This window comes from Fusarium graminearum, chromosome 1 (assembly GCF_000240135.3).
Source record: "Fusarium graminearum PH-1 chromosome 1, whole genome shotgun sequence".
Classification (NCBI taxonomy): Eukaryota; Fungi; Ascomycota; class Sordariomycetes; order Hypocreales; family Nectriaceae; genus Fusarium; species Fusarium graminearum.
In genome coordinates this window covers 2,854,761-2,874,428 of record NC_026474.1, presented here as the reverse complement: position 1 = coordinate 2,874,428, position 19,668 = coordinate 2,854,761, and the positions used below count along the sequence as shown (strand labels likewise).

Sequence of the window (19,668 nt, the reverse complement as noted above, 5' to 3'; positions counted from 1 at the left end):
ATTCAATATGTCTTTCAGCTCTGATGAAGAGGATGAGATCCTCTCAGATGCTCAATCAGAAGGCTCCTCAGAAGAAGACTCTCCTCCACGCCAACTATCACAAAATCTATTTGCACCTCCATTCTACGGGCGACCACCTACGCCTTTACCCCCTTCACCATCACTCACTTCTCTACTTCGCCCTTCACGTCCAACGACGCCAGATGCATCCGACGACGATGCAATCGCGCCGGTGCCTCGCGCCGCGCCGAAGGTGCCCACGTACGAGTACTACGGCTTCGTACTGTATCTTTTCAGCAGCCTGACGTTTCTCATCTATCTTCTCTGGGGCTACCTTCCGTCTCCCTTTCTGCACGCCCTGGGTATTGAATATTACCCCAACAGGTGGTGGGCGCTGGCTATCCCGGCGTTTATAGTCATGACGGTCGTGTACATTTACGTGGCGCTCGCGGCGTACAATACGGAAATGCTCACAGTGCCGCTGTCGAGCGTGGAGACGGTAGTTGATGGCGCGGGAAAATTGGCAGAAATTGATGCCAAGGGGAGACTGAAAGGGAGTAGGAACAGGGAGAGAAAGGTCCAGGCGGATGGGAGATTGAGATGGAGGGAGATTTGGAGTGAGGGCACAGATGCGGTGATGGATATTCCGCTGGCTGGAGTTTGTGAGGTTTTATATGGAGAGGGACGAGATGAGGAAGGCTATGTTGATGATGATTAGATGACATATCAGAGTCTTGTCTAGAGCGAGAAAAAAGAAAAGTCGATATTAGACTTCAGAAATCGCAATACAGCATCAAGAGTCTTGTTTAGAACCAGGACCTCCATATTCTGGTAGTAAACGTCTCTAAGCGCCAGCTACTGTTCTCATTATAACCCAGATCAAAAAGCAATATGGCAACAAAAATGAATACAACCAGCGGGAGTGCAACAGCAAAGAAAACCCCAAAGTTCTTCTCGCCAGGTAAATATCGATCCGACATGCTAAACAAACTCGTTGAAAAAGAAAGAGGAATAAAAATGAGTGCCACGATGGTAAAAGTCTTGATGGTCTTGGCTTCACGAATAGACCTCGCAGCTCCATTGATGCCCGTCACACCTGTAAGCGAAGAGCTCAAGAATTCTGCCCTTTCTCTAAGGGATTGCAGTTTCATGTAAATGTACTGATAGTCGGATTCGCTCTGTGACCATTTGGTGTAGGGTTTTGTACCTGCGCTTGGCACGCATGGGTTGTCAAATGGTATATGTAGTTGCAGCATTATATGTGATACATCCTTGATATATCTGTCGATTCGACTACAGAGCTGCTGAATGTTGCTCCATGAGCTTTCGAGTGATGTTGTTTCGATATTGGCAAAATTGTCCTTTCGCTGGAGTGGAAATGCCATGGTTGAGAGGAGAGCTTCGTGATATTCTATGAGAAGCAGATAATGAGAGGCGATAATCTTTTTGGCAAAAACAGTAAAGTCTAGTCCAGACAGTTCGGCTGATATATCATTGTGATATTCCGTCAAGTAATGAACCATATCATCAAACAGACTGCCTCTGGGAGGACCGGATGCTCGATGTATAGTCCATGGATGAGGAATAAAGTCGGCATATCCTCCTTGAAATGGTGGTGCTGAAAAATGAATTGTCTTAAGTGACCACGGTTCTTGGATGAAAGATGGCTTTTGCCATATGTGAGCCTGTCGGAAGGGCGGATCACAAAGAATTAAAGCTTGAGATATTAACTCATGAAACGAAGAAATTACAATGAGACTTACCAGCCCAGTCGTCCTCGTTGGTAAATATTGTCTTCCAGAAGGAGCATTTTCTGTGAAGAATAACGGTAGGTTCCCATTCCTTGCCCAGTTTCGTCCTCAGCGCATCTCTCCCAGACTCTGCGCACGCGACACTAAATGTGCCGAGTTGTTCACTAAGAACTCTGACATCGTAGTAGCTGGCTGTAAAGGATTGACCCCCGTCTAGAAGCGAGGGTAGACATGGAGCCAGGTTGGGTTCATAGGGCCATCGGAGATATGTAGATGTTCGCTCGTGCGTAACGAAGAAGATGGGATCTACATTAAGCTGATCGCCTAAGAGAGCTACGATTTGTGGGTTGAGTCCCTCGACGAGATAAATGCGACGACAAGCATCGAGTCGGGGATGTTTAAAATGTTTCTGTAGGTCTACAAAAGTAGGGAATTCTGTAGGTGATGAGATTTGATTCTCGGTGCCTAGTTCAAAGAGTGAGGCGCGGATGTTTTGTCTGTCGCACAGTAAGACTGCACGGTTTCTTCCATCTGGTAGCTCTAAATTTGGCTGGCGAGCGCAGCTTTGTTTGATTAGATTTAGATATGGACCTTCGGATGATAACCAGGTACCGTCATCTTCGGTTGTACGAGGACTGTTTCGCGGCCTAGGTGCTTCTCTGATGCTGGACATTTGATATTGTATGAGGTTATAGGGTAATTGAAGAGCCAAGAGTGATATATTTGCTACAAGTTGGCCTATGGACATCCGTACTTGCCTACAGGATGCATGTATGGATGCATAATTTAAGACCATTTGTGCACATCTCACCAATGAGTCCAAACGAAAGTAGCGGAATGCGCCAGCCTCACCAGGGTACTTGGAGTATCTTCTCCCCTGCCATCCTTCCATGCTCATATCAGTGGAGGATATAGGTAATGCAGCACATTCATTCCCGCTTGGACGGTCGGTACCAGAGACTCGGTAAATAAGGTTGTCTTTGATTTCCTAGGAAATATCTTCGCCTAGATGCTTATGCCATTATTGCCTGTAGCGTCCATGCCCTACCCAGATGAAGCTTCGGAGAACCACACCTGTAGATTTGCGCAGCTGATGCTTCATTCCATTGGGACAACGGCTTGCCACATATCTGAGTCTATGCGAGAGGTCTATTTCTGAGACTTGATAGCAAGTACGGTTATTGAGCTGTGCTATTCGCACATAAGTGTGAGATTTTCTCGCCCAACACTGCAACTTATTCTTCTTTTTCCCTCTAACATATACAAATTAGTATACAGTTAATAGTATCAATTTAACTAGGTATATCTAGATAATAGCCTAGCCTCTTTACCTTTTATCTCTTTTTAATATCTTTAGATTCCCTGTTGACCTTTCTAGCTTCCCTTTTGGCCCATATGCCTTCCTTTTTAGCTTCTGCAGCTTTTTTGCAGTTGATCTCTATATGCAATTTACAGCTGAATTGAAACTGATGCGCGATTGCGTTATGTGATGCAGATAGTGGATACCTTCTGAAAGAGGCTAAACCATCACGTGCAACTTTATGTAATGCTTATCTAAGTAAAATGGGTCTTTTGTGGGATTAGCACAACCCCAATGATTCTAGTCAGAGTCGAGGATGTTCTCCATATTGTTCACATAATATAGTCAAGAAATTCAACCCCGATCGTCACACAACTAAGTCTCAAGCATGAGATTTAGGTTTCGTGGTCTAACGGTTATGACTGCGGATTCTGATTCCGCCAGCGAGGGTTCGACTCCCTCCGAGACCTTTCTTTTGGCTGTTTTATATCATGGCTATTAGATGTTAGTTTTGCACTGTATGCTTTGTTGCAGAGTAACTACTATTGCCTATGTAAAAACTACAAGGCAGCCAAGCCGTGTAAGTAATTCACAGTGCCAAACAACTGACAATACCTCCAAGATATCGCCTGCGGCACAGTAGGACTTTGAAACGAAAAACACGGGTCATAATTTTGTTGCTATGAGAAGGCCTCTTGGCCGTGAACTTCTTGCATTTTGAGATGAGACGGAGCGTGCAAAGACATTTAACGGTGCAGATAATCATACGTCAAGTTGATCTGTGCTTGGGAAAAAGCAATGACGGTGGGAGGTAAAGTCTGTAGGAGAAAGACGGTGAACAACATCTCGAGGCGTTGGGGAAATTAGAATCGGTTGCCTTGCTACACCTCTTGGCATAATTGCGACCCATTGAGGCTCAAAATGATACTGATACTCTGTAGAAGGTTGTAGAATCGAAACATCGGATGTAGGTGGTGTGTATATCCGTAGTCTATCTCTGGGGTTGCTATTCAGAGCCAGGTCCATGATCGTCAAGGCTGAGGACATCTACCAGAATAGCCCTGCCTGGAAACAATTGCTGCTTCTTTTCTCTTTCAGGGGGAAAACAAGAGAGATTCCGATTGGAAAGGGGCCCTCGACGGAACCATTGCCGGTCGGTTCAGCCCGCACTGACAAGCAGAACCACTCACACCTTACATCTCCAAGCATCTATGAGCATACATAGTTACGCTTTTTTACATTTAATAATCTGCAGTCCAGGGCCCCTGTTACGGTCTGTTCCTGGTATGCATGTTGGTTACAAAATTCTGTACATCCTGGTCAGTCCAGAGCGCTTACAAGACATGTACTTGAATGATTGTTGCGAAAAAGAGATCACTGTGCGCGTTGTTTAAAGTGAAATAACTACTTGAATAAAAGTGTATTCGAGTCTGTGAGAAATTGGAAGAGGTGCTGAGAAGTTGCTCTTTGTTGAGAGTGTAGTTTTGGATAGTCTTATAAGACGATTGGGAACTCTGAGATATGCGGCGTAGCATCAGATTTCACAGAGGTACTTTATGGCTTCTAAGGCTGGGCTTCAACAAAACACCAGTGGTAAAAGTACACAAAAACTACGGATACTAGTAAGATCTGCCTCGCCAGGTAGTCAGGGAGCTTCGCAGGTGCCGAATTTGCAGGGGGTAACTGTCGGGCAACTCTCCTCTGATGGCCTGGTCACTACAGCATAACCAAACCACGACTTGGGTTAACCAGAAGGATTCAAACAAACCCTTGTCAAAGCTATGGCAGCCTTATTGAAATGCCATAGCTCGAAAAGGGTATGCTCCAAGTTGGACCTAACCCAGAAAGAAGACTACATACACTCATACAACCTACCCAGATAAACATAGAAAAGTGCCCTCACCAACATATAAATCGTGTGCCCTAACTCAGCAACAACACTTGATCATGTGCCCAGGCAGAACACCTTCTCGCACACCAGGCGAAAGAATATTCAAGACGACCAAGAGCTGCTCCATCACCTCCATCACTCATCTTCGCAGAGAGTTGGGCTTTGGCGCTCGAGGCGAAGAACGAGACATTGCCTTTAAAAGGGCCGTTCGCAAACAGATCACAACATTTGTGTCTAGCAGTGACAGTATCCCAGCGTACAAGTTTACCAAGTGGAAGAATACTGTGCACCAGCGAGGCCTCTTGGAAGTGACCAAAGACTTTCTTGACGTTCAGGGGAAAGGGTCTGAGTTCTGGCCGCAGAGTGACCTCTCTGATACCACCCAACCGCTACAATACTGGAAAGATTCTGCCAAGTCAGTCGAAATTCTGCCTTGTCGTCGAGAACCATACCTGACATTACTGTGAACAGGATCCGTAGTCTTATGACCAAGGTCTTTTGGCGGGCAGCTCGCGAGTACAAACGACACAAGACCGCCTTCTCGACACCACCTCTCTTGTCACAGTCTACCGACACGTCTTGCCAGTCAGAAAACAACCCAGCCGACATCAAGCAACCCCTTCCAGACAACACAGCTCGTCTCGGGGGTAACAGTGCCGAGGATCCTATTGATCTTGAGATTATGCCGCCAGCCACAAGCACTGCTGGTCCATCTGTGTAAGCTCACTGCCATAAACCCGACTGCCTCTCTAATGTTATAGCTAGAGACAATGATCCTTTCGCGGGCATGTTGGTAACGTTTGCCAGTTTTCCACCAGATGAGGATTCGCCTTATGAACCGACCAGTTCTGAACCATTCTCCATGTCCCTTTTCACCCCTGACGTGCTCGACTGTCAACCGACTGATCCTACGCATGACCGCCAAGGTGCACCAGAAGCCAGGATGCAAGAAAGAGACCTGTGGGAGGTACCCAACAGCCCTCCTATAGTTGCAAACGCTGTAAGTGTCAGGCCAATAGCCAATTTTGATGTTAAAGCTGACATATGTATCAGGAACAACAGACAAGTAAGCGACCGGTCGAAGCGAGTTCCAACGACAACAATCGTCAAAACAAGTGCCCGAGGAACGAAGCAACATCGTCTGAACAGCCCACTCATCCGTCCAACAAAAGCAAGAAGAGCAGAAAGGCAACTGATGTTTATATAACCCGGCGCCAATCTAGTCGACCGAAGAAACAAACATTCCTACCAGATGCTGCCACACCTGAAGAAATGATGGCCATTGACAGGAGTTCATTCCTCGAAGGCTCCAAGTGCGAGAAACGCCAACAGAATAAAGAAAAGGCAAACAGTCAAGCTTCACAGGCCTCGTCGTTTCCCCTCAATAACCCTGCCGTTCCAACGGGGTTGATGGGTGAGCAGTCCTCTGCGCAGGCTCCAAGAGAACAAGCAGCTCGACTGGCGACGGAAGAAACTGCAGCCATGGCAACAGCTATAGGTGCCGAGGGACAACCTCGCGTCGCAACTGGCCTCTCTGCCAAAGCGCAGGGGAAACAGCCTGCTTTGCCGACAAGACAGGCTCCTGTGTCCGAGGCTGGTCCAAGCAGGGAGCGAGAGGTGGTTGAGGAATCTGCTCCAAGAACAGAGACGAATATTTCTACGGCAGAGACGAGTGCTCCTAGAACACAGACGAGTGCCCCTAGGACACAGAGAAACGCTCCTATGACAGAGATGAGTGCGCCTCAGACAATTCACCCAAGTACTGTGAACGGCTCTGGCGGCAGTGATGAGCAAGAGCAGCAGCAAGACTTTAGCGTTCCTATTAGCGATCAAGCGCAACAAGCTCTTGACTCCTGCGAGTTGATTTATACGACCAATATGGGAGACGGCGTAACGTGGGTAACTCAAAGGTTTCCCAAGTCAATCTTCAAAATGTCTCTTGGGGATATATTCCAACAAGCGGGACTTGACAACTCTGCAACACTCCACCTCAGATTTGAGGGCGATTGCGATGACTGGCCAGTATCACTCAAAAATACTGTGACAGACGAAGAGAAGTTTTCCATCTCGAAAGAACAGTGGTTGCGCCACATCACCAAGCAGCATCGCCGCGCTGCTTCAGACTCGATGGCGCAGAGGCAAAGGGTCAGATATTTCCTCTCCTTTTCGAACAACATTTTTACAAGGTAAAAGATGTTTGTTTACTTATTTTTCTATTTCTTTTTCTCTTGGATTTTATTTTTAACTGTATTTTGTTTTTGAATTTTTGTGCTAGGTATTAATGATAGGTAAAATGTGGTTCATGGATGGGACTAATGGTAAGATAGACATGGGTATTAGGAATTGGGTACCTGTTTTCACTTTCTCCTAGATTTCTTATTACTGTTAGATATATAGTACTGATACGAACGGATTGTAATCGATTCTGCATGTTTGAGCATTTCATGGTAATTTAAAAGTTGCGTTTATGCCCTACTTTCTATGACTCTCGATACAAGGCAACCTCTTTTTTAACGTTGTATAAACCATTAAATGGTATTTTAAAAATTGCGATACTCTTAAATAGCAAAGTTTACAAGACACTAAAGTAGAGTACCGTACATTTCTGAGAAATTGGTCGAGGGGAGTAAACCGACTAAGGCTGCCGTGCCTATCATTTCTATATATTACTTATCTACCTATCCTAGATGACAAAGGAAAGAGAGGCCATCATTGATTTGCTTGACCCTTTGGTAAATTATTAGATAGTTAAGTTACCTTGCCTAGACCACGCTGTGGCGACTTACCCCCTTTGACCAATTTCTCAGAAATGTACGGTAATATAGCCTTGACGTCTTACAAGTTGACGAACGAAATATTACCTAGGTATGTCTCTATTCCTATGAAAAGACAATTACGTAGGCATAATTTCCCCGCCTTATTTTTTGCTTCCTAAACTATTTTAGGCATCAATAATTAATTGTACATATAACAGCCTATTGATGATCTTTAAAAGAGGCACGAGCTGAGCAATAGTTTCCAGAAATGTGATAGTAGGTAGAGTTAACAGTAGTCAATGTTAGTATAACTTAAAATCTTGTGGCGTTTTGCACAGAGGTATTCCACACCACACAGCACATCAGTCTCAGAGCAGATATGGTCCTATTTATTGTATTGTTGAACCTTCTTTTGTGGGCTAATTAAGGCTGTCGACAGCCTGTCAGGTACCAACAGTCTGTTGGTATTTTTGAAAGCCGTCAACAATCTCAATCAGTCACTAAATAAGGTAAGACTTCTCTGTTTCCTGCTAGACACCTTGCAACTAAGGGGAGTTTGTGTATTTCGCTCTGACAGAATGGTTTCTTTGACCAGAGCTTATAAGATTTACCTTGACTAGTTAAAAAAAAGGCGGTAGGTTTTCCTGATATCCTGCGATCTACCATGTGATTTCTCGCAATATCTCGCGCAGCCTCAATCAAGCATACTCTCCATCCTCCAAGGGGGGGGGGGGGAACGCCAAATAATATTAAAGAAAAGCCGGGAAAACTTTTTTAAAAGCAGCTCGAGGCGGACCACAATCCTCAGATTAGGAGTCTGATGCCTTAACCATTAAGTCACAAGAGCTTGTTATGCTGCTTGTTGTTGAAGGCCTGTGTCTTTTTAACAATTATGGAGGCTTCTATATCTCCTTCCCTCTGATATCTACTAACGTCCTTAACGACTTTCATGAAGTTCCCAGACGATTAAGCAGGGCACGCAATGAGAAAAAAGGATTCAGCAAGCCGTGAAAGCCACAGCTCAACATTTGTGCATAGGTACTAGGTAGGCATACTATATTTCACAAGTAGTAGTAGGTAAGTATCCATCATATTTATTTATAACAACATATATATTGGTTGATAACAGTCCAACGAATCACCAGGCCATTACTCCATCATTAACGCCAATCCAATTTCATGCAATCGTCCAAATCGTCAATTCACCATATTAACCGGCAAACATACTGGTAAGCTCCCAGTCTCCGCTGGCAAGTTGCCTCCAGGAGCTAGAGCAGGTGGCCTGGACAGTCTGCATGCCAAAGTTTCCGTCTCCTTGGTCGAGCTGACGGAATAGCGTGACCTTGTATCCAATAGCGGCGGCCATGAGACCAATCTCGACGGGCTGAGGGTCGTGCATCTTGTAGGCGAGCCACTCCTCACAGTGCTTGACCTCCTCTTCCAGAGTAGGATCAGAGTCGGCGGTACGAGGCTTGGGGTCGCCAAAGAGGAAGCGGTTGGACATGACGGCGTCCTTGGCGATGTACTTGAGGGCCGTCTTGGGCTTGTCGCACAGCGCGCGCCAGAGGAGAGTCTCCATCTCCTTCACGGCGGAGAGGTTACGACCCTTGATTGTCTTGAGGTTCTCTTCGTCCGATTCCTCATCCGGGTCGTGCTCCTGCTGCTTGCCGCCTCCATTAAAGAAGTCGGATCCTTCGATACCAGAAACGATGCTGCCGTTTTGTTGACGAGGGGTGAGTTCCATTCCCCGTTGGCTAGAGGAACCTCCAAATTTGCTCTCATTGGCATTAAGACCGTTGGTAGAGCGGTCGTTGGTGAGACCAAGCATAGTCGGCATGATGGCGGTATTTTGTAGTGTAACTTGTAAGTGTGTAAGTGGTGATATTGGTTGAATGCAGATCAAGTCAGGTCAAGGTCAGGTCAGATCAGAGGAGAAGAGAAGAAGGAAGAAATAGGGAATGCAAGTCATAAAAAAGGTACAGACCCTACAGACATACAGTACAAATTCCTGCTGCGAAAAGCCAAGTTTCATGTATTTCCATGTTTTCTAACCTCCCAAATCCTGATTGCTGGCTACATCCTGGTTGCTGATGTGACGTCAATTATGTGCAGCAAAAGTTGGACATGATTATGACGAAGATCGACATTAAGTTCATCATCTTGACCTCGGCCATTGGATAAAATTGTTTGTTTTACAGGGGGATCAACCATGAAGCGTCGTTCCTGATGTTATCGATGAAAAGACGTGCACAGATTCATAAATCTCGGGGATTTTCGACATAGCGCATCTGATGCTGATCTGTCTTGCAACGTTTAAGCCATAGCGCCCACTAACTAATTGTAGGTGATCGATCACCTACCGATTGACCGTTATGTTGTGGCTGTGCCTCCAACTGTGGCTGTAGCTGCGCCACATATATCCCCCACCCCCACTATCCGACCAGCGATTTCCGTCAACTCAACATGGGTCCACTAAAATTTCTTAATCCAATTCTCAATTGTTAGTAGTTTTTCCTTCTGATCGCATTGCACCACACAACCCACGCTCGCTGCTCCCGTCACGCGTATCAGCGCTCTCCTATTCACCATGGATATCCTCAAGCTCCTATCGCGCGGAACCAAAAAGACCCAAAAGGGTTCTCAAAATGCATTCAACCCTCAGCAGAAGCTTCCCTCTGCCGGCACCAGCACGAACCCTCAGCTATACCACGACCAAGTCCGAGGCCATAAGCGAAAGCGAACAAAGAATGAATCCGAACCCGAGGCTAAAGTAGACTTGCCCGAAGTCGACTTCTTTGCACCCAAGCCTGAGCCCGTCGCCGAAGCACCCGTCGAGGTGGACGAACCTGTCCAGGCGCCGAAGCCTACGCGATCATCTCGACTATTGAGCGAGGACGAGTGTCGGCAGCTTCTGCGATCGCATCGACTCAAGATTACTCTACTTTCAAAGACTGAAGATCAGTCCAAGGTTAAGAAGAGTAAGAAGAAGAAAAAGGCTGCCGTCGAAGTTAAGAAGGATAGCAAGAAGCAGCTCTTCCCGCAACCTTTGGACTCTTTCGGCGAGCTTCGAAATGCCTACGGTCTCTCAGACAAGGTCGCCGATAACCTCGTGTTCCAGGGATACCGAGTTCCCACTGAAGTTCAAATGGGCAGTCTGCCTCTCCTGGTTCACCCCCAAGCCGCATTGAAGGACGAGGATGGATTGGACGGAGGTGTCGACTTTCTCGCTATTGCGCCTACAGGAAGTGGAAAGACAATTAGTTTCTTGATCCCTGCTATCAACAACATCTTACGCAGGCGCTCTGAAGAAAACACCGGCAACATCCATGAGCTCGAAGCCGTTATTGTTGCGCCAACCCGAGAACTGGTGCACCAGATCGTTAGTGAAGGACAAAAGTTGTGCAAGGGTACAGGGCTCAAAGTTGTGTCCATGAAGAAGCACACCCATCTATCAGCTGATCAGGTGGATATGGCAGAGGACAGCTCTGAAGACGAAGAGGATAAGGAGTCAGAATCAGAAGATGATGACAAGAAACCCTCTGATGACAAGCCCAAACAAATCACCACGCCTGATATCTTGGTCACCACACCCTTCCTTCTATTCAAATTTCTCACCTCTGGACCCCCTAGCACACAAAAAGTCCTGCCTACTGTACGAGATCTGATTCTAGACGAGGCAGATGTTTTGCTTGATCCTCTTTTCCGAGACGCTACAATGGCCGACTGGACAGCATGCACAAACACCAACCTTCGGGTTTCGTTCTGGTCTGCTACCATGGGATCCAACATCGAGTCTATGGTTACAGAGAAGTTGACCTCAAGAGCACAGTCTTTGGACATTACACCGAAGCCCTTTGTTCGATTGGTTGTCGGTCTCAAGGATACAGCCGTGCCAAACATCGCTCACAAGCTCATCTACACTGCATCCGAGCAAGGAAAACTGCTTGCTCTGCGTCAACTGCTACACCCTACAGCCAGTGATGATTCGGGTCCTCCACTACGACCCCCTTTCCTAGTCTTTACACAAACTATTGACAGAGCAACTGCTTTACACGAAGAGTTGCAGTACGATATCCCCCTCGAGGCTGGTGGTGCTGCAAGAATTGCCGCCTTGCACAGTGGGCTTACTGACTCTGCTCGCTCTTCCATCATGCGCAAGTTCCGTGCTGGTGACATTTGGATTTTAATCACAACCGACGTGCTAGCGCGAGGCGTGGACTTTGCCGGCGTCAACGGCGTCGTCAACTACGACGTTCCGGGCTCCAGTGCTGGCTATGTCCATCGCGCTGGACGAACAGGTCGTGCTGGTCGCGAAGGTGGTATCGCAGTCACCTTCTACACCAAGGAAGACATTCCGTTTGTCAAGATGGTTGCCAATGTGATCGCTGTCAGCGAGAAGCAGGCCGGAAAGACGGGAGACGAGGCTGGAGTGCAAAAGTGGCTGCTCGATGCTTTGCCAAATGTTCGCAAGGCAGACCGCAAGAAGCTCAAGGAGAGAGGTAACGAGGCGCGACGAAGCGGCGTCAAGTCCAAGATCTCATCCAAGAGTGGTTACGAAAGACGCAGGGAGAATAACCGTCTTGGCGCTATCGAGGGAAGCAAGAAGAGAAAACTACAAGCCAACGACGACAGCGGCGATGATGGAGAATGGGGTGGCATCGACGATTAAGGGGTCCTAATTAAAAAAAAAAAAAAAAAAAAAAAAAAAAAAGGAAAGAAAGAAAAAAGATGCGCGTATATACCAACAAGAGGAGGAGATAATTTAAGAGACCGAGTCTCTGGATTTCGATACAAAACCCAGAATACCAAAAAAAAAAAAAAAACCTCGGCCCACGAACAAGCACAGAGGTTCAGTTTCTTTTACAACTTTCACTCGTGACTACAGACAAAATATCCTCAACTGCAAGTGGCTTCGAGACTGCTTCAGCCTTTCTTGTGAATGCATTTTCTGCAACTTCTCTCCTTCGCCTATAGCGCATTCTCGTCAAACAGCACGTGGGCATTCCTGAAATACATTCATTGTCATTGAAATAACAAAGACATGATCGTCATTTGCGTCGGCCCTAACGAGTCGAATAGGGGACTTGCCAAGAAAAGCCAAGACAAGACAAGCGTTGGCCTTTGACGCGGCTTCTTGGTGTCTCAGGGATGCTGCGTCTAGTCACCACACCCTACCCCAACCTCTCTTTCATGGGGTTCTTAATTAGACGTGCTCGACACAGGCCGCCATGTTTTGGTATTTGAGAAGAAAATATCAGTTCATGTTCAGCCTTGGGCAAGTGCCTCGAGATCTTGTTACACTTATTCATTGTCAATAAGAGATGAAGACGACAGCCACGAAGGAATCTGAATAACAATAAATATTATGATATATCCTACTTTCAGGTCTAATCTTACATAGCGCATCTCGGCGTCTAGTCAAGACTCTTGGCCTCGAGACCAAATACTCCCAAACAATGCTGCTTCAAAGCCAAGACTGCTGCGCCATTCGCCTACGCGCCAAAGCGTGGCTCTTTGTGATTGCCTCATGCCAAATCCAGCAAGGTCATGCCGTCGTCCTGATTGACTGTTGGAAACAAGTCATTTAATCTTTTCAATTGGCCAAGAGCCCGGTCTTCTTGTGCCCTGAAACAATATGCCCGCACCACCACTATCGATCTTGGCTGCCAGCTGGTAATAACACCCAATGAGGCATCCAAGTTGTCCCTCAAAGGTCATGTTGAGCCAGGAACAGAATTGAGATCTACCGCCCAGACTTGGGGACAAGCTAAGCGTTGATGGCGTTCAATCTCCTTTGGGAAGCTGAGGAGGTGGCCCTGCGTGATGCCCAGACATGGTGGTTTTTCTTTTAATATCGCCATTGCCCTCATGATGGATGGAAGCTTCACCTTGATCACTCGCGTTCCTGCTCGAGGTTGGTGCTGAAACACACATCAGTCGTTCATTACAATACTTTGGTTCACAACCGCTATACACTCCTTTTGTTGATCGTTCCATAAAACCGACTGGACTGTCGATGTCTTTGAGATCCATCCTTTGAAAGACAGTTCATACCGAAACATTCGCTCCTTACACTACTATTACGAAACAAAGATACTTGAAAACAAGTTTTGTAATATCTACAAGCCACTGTGATATATATTGGATACTGAAGACACCATGAAGCTGTCAAACGTTTCCCTTTTGGCTTATATTGGCCTTTCCTCAGCCCTGACTCAACAATGCACTGGCAAAGCCGTCAACGAGGGCGGCAACTGGTTCTGCGGTGCTATTGAGGAGATCCTCTACCAAGGATTCTCCAGCAAGGGTAGCTATCAGGCTGTGAGCAAGATGGGTGGCGATGGGTCTTGCCAGAGAGAGTCCGTCTCATACGATGGTGCTCTTGGACCCCTTAGCGAGGATGTAAGTCAATCACCACTCACCGATATCTCTACCAGAACCTAACAAGGGACGCTTAGCTATCTGTTCATATCCGTGGCCCTTTCAAGCTCAAAGAATTCGCCGTTTACAACCTCGGTTCGAGCAAGAACAAGCGTGACACTGAGAGTGCGCCCTCTCCTCACCTCCATGGTCATCGCCATCTCCATGAACAACGCAAGAAGAAACGCGCGGAATGGGTCACCGCTACTATTGACGGAAAGGTTGTCTCCTGGAAGAACAACTGGTTCGGTCCTTCTGCTACCAAGGCTCCTTCTGCTGTTGCTGGTGCTCCTACAAACAAGGCAAATGAGCCTGTACCCAAGCCCAAGGAGACAGAGAAGAAAACTCCCAAGAAGGGTAATGGTTCAAAGACAAAGCCGTATGGTGGTTCTTCTAGAGGAAACTGGGAGCGCACCTCCTACTACAACGCCCAGCAGCGAGTTGCTGACAACGTCATGTTCTTGGGCAACTATGGTGGTGAGGGCTCTGGCGTCTTTGACAAGTGAGTGCACAATGCTCTGGCACTATTCAAATTTGACGGATACTGACCAAGTTAATAGCACCTGGGGAAACTCCCTCTCTTATCTCAACGCCAAGGGAACTGGTGGCTCTTCGTCTCCCAAGGTCCTGAAGCACATTTATATCCCCTCTAACAAGGAATTCTCTATTTGGAGTGCCGAGAAGTGCGATGAGAGCTGTGGCTACGCCCGTGCCAAAGATGTCGCATACAGTATGTCCCCTTATCAAATCCCCAAGTAACACTCACTGACACTAAGCAGAGGGCTTCTCCGGTTCCAACAAGATCTTCCTCTTCCAGTTCAAGATGCCTTTCGACGGCAACACCGGCTTCAACGGCGACATGCCCGCCCTCTGGGCCCTCAACGGCCGTATTCCCCGCACCGGCCAATACAGCGAGTGCAGCTGCTGGAAGACCGGCTGTGGTGAGGTCGACATTTACGAAGTCCTCGCTTCGGGCGATGACAAGTGCAAGAGCACTTTTCACATGAACAACGGCGCTGGAAGCTCCGACTACTTCAAGCGTCCTGCCGATAAATACATCAAGGTCGCCGTTGTGTTCTGTGAGCGAACCTCAAGCGTTGCTATTAAGCAGCTGCCCGATACCTTCAACTTTGGCTCGTCGTTGAGTGATGAGACTGTTCAGTCTTGGGTCAAGGAGATGACTTCTCACAAGAAGGGCAGCAGCATATTCCAGATCGCAGCTTAGGTAAATGACATGTAGATTTTGCTATACTTGTTTCTTTGTCTTTACTTAGATAGTGTTACCTTTTCTTCGTACCTATATTTAGATACCAATTCACATTCGAAACGCCAGTGATAATTCGTTTTCGCCATGTGGTGTAGCCGTCGTCCAACAACTTAGGCAGTGGTGAAATGAGGCAAATTGCTTCTTGTTCTCTTCAGGGCTTTTAGGTGTAGCTATCGCTACAGTATTATGTAATGCTGTCATCATACATCATCCCCTTGGTTAGGGTCTACTATTCGTACACGTCTATAAAGATTTATAGGCCCTCCTCGATGGCTGTTTTCTTTTCTTCCTCATCGCTCTTCTTTTGTTCATCGGAGCTGACCTTCTTGTTCTCTTCAGTCGCAGAGAGTCCAACCACGTTTCTTATCGTGCCGAAGCTGAGGCAGTCACTGATTCGACTGGCACCCGAGAACAACATCACCATGCGCTCGATACCGCATCCCCAGCCACCGGTAGGAGGCAGGCCATAGTCGAGAGCCTTGACAAAGCTCTGGTCCAGAGGAGCCGCATCGCCATCTTTGTCTTCAAAAGGCTCGTCCTGTGGGTCCTGGATGACGTCTTGGCCTTCTGGTGGCTTGGGAATCTCAATATCAATGCCACCATCATCCCTGTTGACGAGATGTCGGTGTTCAAACAACTTGCGCCTCTGGGCTTCTGGATCGTTCTCTTCTTCGTACATGTTGGCCAATTCGCGGCCACCGATGAAAAGCTCTGCTCGAGCGGAGACGAGCTGAAGGGTCTCGGGGCATACAAAGCTCTTTGCCAGTGGCGACATGCAAGCAGGGTGGTTCATGATAAGAACAGGCTCCGTGAAGGACATAGGCTCCAAGTAGATGGCAGCCAGACGGTCAAGCAACTTGGCTAATGACGAAGGCACTTCACCCGGGATCTCGATGCCAGAAAGCTTCAAAATGGCGAGTACCTCTGGCAAGGCATCTGGTGACGAGAGCTTAGGTAGACGCAATCCAAGAGCTTCCTGTAGAGCAGGAACAAACTCAACTCGCTTGAAGGGGCGGACAAATCGAGACATGTCGATGGGAGGAAGGGCAGTCAGTTCAGTAGAGATGAGTTCTTGAGAGTGCTGGGCAAGGCCACACAGAATTTCCTCAGTCTCCTTGATCAAATCTTCCAAGTTGGTGTATGCGCTATAGAACTCGCACATAGTGAACTCGGGGTTGTGTGTAGCGTCGACGCCTTCATTGCGGAACGAAGGACCAATCTCAAAGACCTTGTCAACACCTCCGATGACGAGACGCTTGAGCCAGAGCTCAGGTGCAATACGGAGCGCCAGATCTTTGTCCTTGAACTCGGTGGCTCTGGTGACAAAGGGACGAGCAACGGCGCCACCCGCATTCTGGGCCAGGATTGGGGTCTGGAACTCGAGGAATCGTTTGGAGTGGAAATAATCGCGCATGTACTTGGTGATCTCAGCACGAAGACGCAAGACGTCAATCGCCTCGCGGTTCACCAACATATCAACATGACGCTCTTGCATTCTCGTCTTAGGATCCGTGAGCTTCTCGGGAATCTGCTCCATGGTGGGAGACAGGAGCTCAGGGAGAGCCTTGGCTTCAATGGTGAGTTCACCGGCCTTAGTACGAGTCGGGATACCAGTGATCGCTGCCAGACTGTAAGCATCTGGGATACAACAGGATAAGCATTAGGGATCCTACATATGTGGTCGCCCACTTCTATTAAACTTCTGAACATTCCAAACTTTAATCTCCTGTCCTCTTGATCCACCATGCACTTTGACCGGTTGACCATAACTTGTAGACGCGTAAACTCATTCACAATATCGATGAAGATGAGGTTCTTTCCTACAACTCGCTTAGATCGAATGCGGCCGTAGACGGTGATATCATTAGAATCATCAAGACAACTGTCGAAAGTCTCATAGAACTCTGGCACCGACATTCGCGTTGCGCGGTTCACGAGGCGAGGATGTGTCTCTGTGAAGAGGGGATCCTCTTCCTCTTGCTCCGCCCATAGCTCAGTTCGGCGCTGTTGCTTGAAAGGTGAAACGCTATCTTCATATCTAGCAGCCGAGGTAGCTAGATACCGCCCGCTTGTCACACTTGGTGTGCTCCATGATGTCCTCGTCAAGGAGTTGCCACGTTTTGATGCTTGCAAGCAGCGAGCACTTGTGGAAGCCAGAGAGATGGACTGAATCAACGGCCTGCCGGCCTGGCGCAAATATCGTACAGATATCATACCTTCTATCAATTGAGTTAGCAATGCTTCAACAGCTAAGTAAAGATATAGTGAAGGGATGCAATGCACTAGAGTCAGAAAATTGGCAGTTCATATCAAGCACAGCGAACTGTGTCAGTCGCAGCGGTTCTGAAGCGAGGATTGCGAGCTCATCATACAGGCAAAGCAAAGAAGGTTTGTAAAGCAGAAGTTGTGTACTTACAATCATGATCATAACATGGAACTCGCGCTCCATGCATGAAGAAAAGAGAATATTTTGGAGGCGATCTGCGAAATTTTATAGCAAGCCTGCCCCACCGAAGTTGACCCGCGGTCCAGTGGGGTGATGCACGGCCACAGTGCAGCCTCGACGCAATGTGGCGTCTGCTTCCTCCCCCAACCACTCAAACTCAAGGCTGAATTTTGTTCCAACGCGAACATCAATTGACTTGGCCTGGCGCAACTCCACCAATTCGCGATCTTCTGCGCCGAATCATTCAATTGACTTCCACCATTTCCGAACAGCGACTTTTTCTTTCACAGCTTTAATCATGGCCCAACAACCACTTTCCTCGTCGGCGCAGCCCACCGACATCTACGGAGGAGGTACGCGCTGCTTTAGCTCCCCCATGTCGCGTCAGCCCGCCATAAGGATCTCCACTAACTTGATGTCAACGTAGATGAGGTTTCCGCGCTTGTTCTCGACCCCGGATACTGCTCTACCCGGGCTGGATTTGCTGGCGAAGATGTCCCCAAGAGCATCTTGCCATCATTCTACGGCCACGTAACAGGCGACAACTCCCGCGATCTATTTGGCGATGAGTGCCTTATCCCTCGCGAGAACTACGAAGTCCGCAACTACATGAACAAGGACAGCGTCGTGGAAGATTGGGATGTCGCAGCTCGAATTTGGGAGAATATGCTTGTGAACCGACTCCAACCAGAACGACAGACACCCCCCTCAAAGAACGGTCTCAACGACGACCCCAGACCTGAAGGTCAAGATGGAGAAGGCGATGTAGCTATGGACGATGCCGAAGCCGAGTCGATGGAGAAGCCCTTGGGCGAGAACCCTCTCCTAGTCACTGAAGCGCCTTGGAACACACCCAAGGCCCGCGAGAAGGCTATTGAGATTATCATGGAGAACTGGGGCTGCCCTGCTTTCTGGATGAGCCGAACCCCAGTATTGGCAGCATTTGCCGCTGGTAAGGCCACGTCACTGGTCATCGATGTTGGTGGTGCCAACACCTCAGTCACTGCTATTCACGATGGTATGGTGCTGAAGCGCTCCATCCAAAAGTCTCCTGTTGGTGGCATCTGGCTCTCTTCTCAGATTCGATCTCTTTTTGAGACATCAGAGCCCCAGGTCGAACTGACGCCCACATTCATGATCGAGAACAAGACACCAGTCGATGCTCTATCGTCCCCCTCAGTCCGACTACGAAACTTCCCCTACTCAATTACCGATTCTTTCCGCGCCTACGAAGAGGAGCGTGTGTTGACAGAATTCAAGGAGTCTGTGGTAGAGGTTTGGCGCGGCCCCGGCCGTTACAGCGTCCCTGGCAATGAGGAGTTTGTCAAGACACAACCAGGCCGTGTTTTTGAGATGCCCGATGGCTACAACCAAATGTGGCGCGAGCAGCGATTCCGGGTGACGGAGGGCATGTGGGATGAGAACGCCGGATATCCCATCCCTGAGGCTGACCGCCTCAACAAGACGCAAACCATTCCCGAGCTCATTCGCGCCGCGCTCAACGCAGTTGATGTCGATCTCCGGGGCAACCTACTCGCTAATGTCGTTGTAACCGGCAGCACCAGCTTGATCAACGGATTTAACGACCGCCTGAATACCGAACTAATGGCCATGTACCCAGGTCTCAAGATCAAGATCCACGCCGCAGGTCTCACGAGTGAGCGACGATTCGGCGCCTGGATCGGCGGCAGCATCCTTGCCAGCTTGGGCACATTCCACCAGATGTGGATTTCACGAAAGGAGTACGAGGAGAATGGACCTAATGTGGTTGAGAAGCGATGCAAGTAAAAGCTGGGCTCTGTAGACGCTTTGGCTTCTGGCGCAATGGAGTTGGGAA

General features: G+C 48.1%; 8 protein-coding genes and 1 non-coding gene across 9 annotated transcripts; 6 read left to right on the top strand and 3 right to left on the bottom strand.

Annotated features, from left to right (window-relative positions):
- Window positions 1-7: 7 nt before the first annotated feature.
- On the top strand, window positions 8-718 carry FGSG_11847 (uncharacterized protein; the record flags this gene model as incomplete). Its single annotated transcript, XM_011318306.1, has 1 exon — window positions 8-718. The coding sequence occupies one exon, from the start codon at window positions 8-10 to the stop codon at window positions 716-718; it is 711 nt and encodes a 236-aa protein (XP_011316608.1).
- Window positions 719-806: 88 nt separating this feature from the next.
- FGSG_00880 (uncharacterized protein) lies at window positions 807-2,424 on the bottom strand (the record flags this gene model as incomplete). The annotated part of the gene is made up of 2 exons (XM_011318305.1): window positions 807-1,717; window positions 1,764-2,424. 2 exons carry the CDS (start codon window positions 2,422-2,424, stop codon window positions 807-809), a joined length of 1,572 nt encoding a protein of 523 aa, XP_011316607.1.
- A 1,025-nt stretch (window positions 2,425-3,449) lies between these two features.
- Window positions 3,450-3,521, top strand: FGSG_20514. Its single transcript has one exon. It is a non-coding gene; the product is annotated as a tRNA-Gln (tRNA).
- A 2,283-nt stretch (window positions 3,522-5,804) lies between these two features.
- Window positions 5,805-6,942, top strand: FGSG_00879 (uncharacterized protein; the record flags this gene model as incomplete). The annotated part of the gene is made up of 3 exons (XM_011318304.1): window positions 5,805-5,942; window positions 6,005-6,841; window positions 6,937-6,942. The coding sequence occupies 3 exons, from the start codon at window positions 5,805-5,807 to the stop codon at window positions 6,940-6,942; spliced, it is 981 nt and encodes a 326-aa protein (XP_011316606.1).
- Window positions 6,943-8,760: 1,818 nt separating this feature from the next.
- On the bottom strand, window positions 8,761-9,615 carry FGSG_00878 (uncharacterized protein). Its single transcript, XM_011318303.1, has one exon. The coding sequence runs from the start codon at window positions 9,533-9,535 to the stop codon at window positions 8,909-8,911; it is 627 nt and encodes a 208-aa protein (XP_011316605.1). The 5' UTR covers window positions 9,536-9,615; the 3' UTR covers window positions 8,761-8,908.
- A 670-nt stretch (window positions 9,616-10,285) lies between these two features.
- Window positions 10,286-12,367, top strand: FGSG_00877 (ATP-dependent RNA helicase ROK1; the record flags this gene model as incomplete). The annotated part of the gene is made up of 1 exon (XM_011318302.1): window positions 10,286-12,367. One exon carries the CDS (start codon window positions 10,286-10,288, stop codon window positions 12,365-12,367), a length of 2,082 nt encoding a protein of 693 aa, XP_011316604.1.
- A 1,490-nt stretch (window positions 12,368-13,857) lies between these two features.
- Window positions 13,858-15,343, top strand: FGSG_00876 (uncharacterized protein; the record flags this gene model as incomplete). The annotated part of the gene is made up of 4 exons (XM_011318301.1): window positions 13,858-14,100; window positions 14,157-14,620; window positions 14,679-14,848; window positions 14,898-15,343. The coding sequence occupies 4 exons, from the start codon at window positions 13,858-13,860 to the stop codon at window positions 15,341-15,343; spliced, it is 1,323 nt and encodes a 440-aa protein (XP_011316603.1).
- A 295-nt stretch (window positions 15,344-15,638) lies between these two features.
- FGSG_00875 (uncharacterized protein) lies at window positions 15,639-17,477 on the bottom strand (the record flags this gene model as incomplete). Its single annotated transcript, XM_011318300.1, has 3 exons — window positions 15,639-17,023; window positions 17,059-17,389; window positions 17,448-17,477. 3 exons carry the CDS (start codon window positions 17,475-17,477, stop codon window positions 15,639-15,641), a joined length of 1,746 nt encoding a protein of 581 aa, XP_011316602.1.
- Window positions 17,478-18,129: 652 nt separating this feature from the next.
- FGSG_00874 (uncharacterized protein) lies at window positions 18,130-19,619 on the top strand (the record flags this gene model as incomplete). The annotated part of the gene is made up of 2 exons (XM_011318299.1): window positions 18,130-18,184; window positions 18,259-19,619. The coding sequence occupies 2 exons, from the start codon at window positions 18,130-18,132 to the stop codon at window positions 19,617-19,619; spliced, it is 1,416 nt and encodes a 471-aa protein (XP_011316601.1).
- Between the last annotated feature and the right edge of the window lie 49 nt (window positions 19,620-19,668).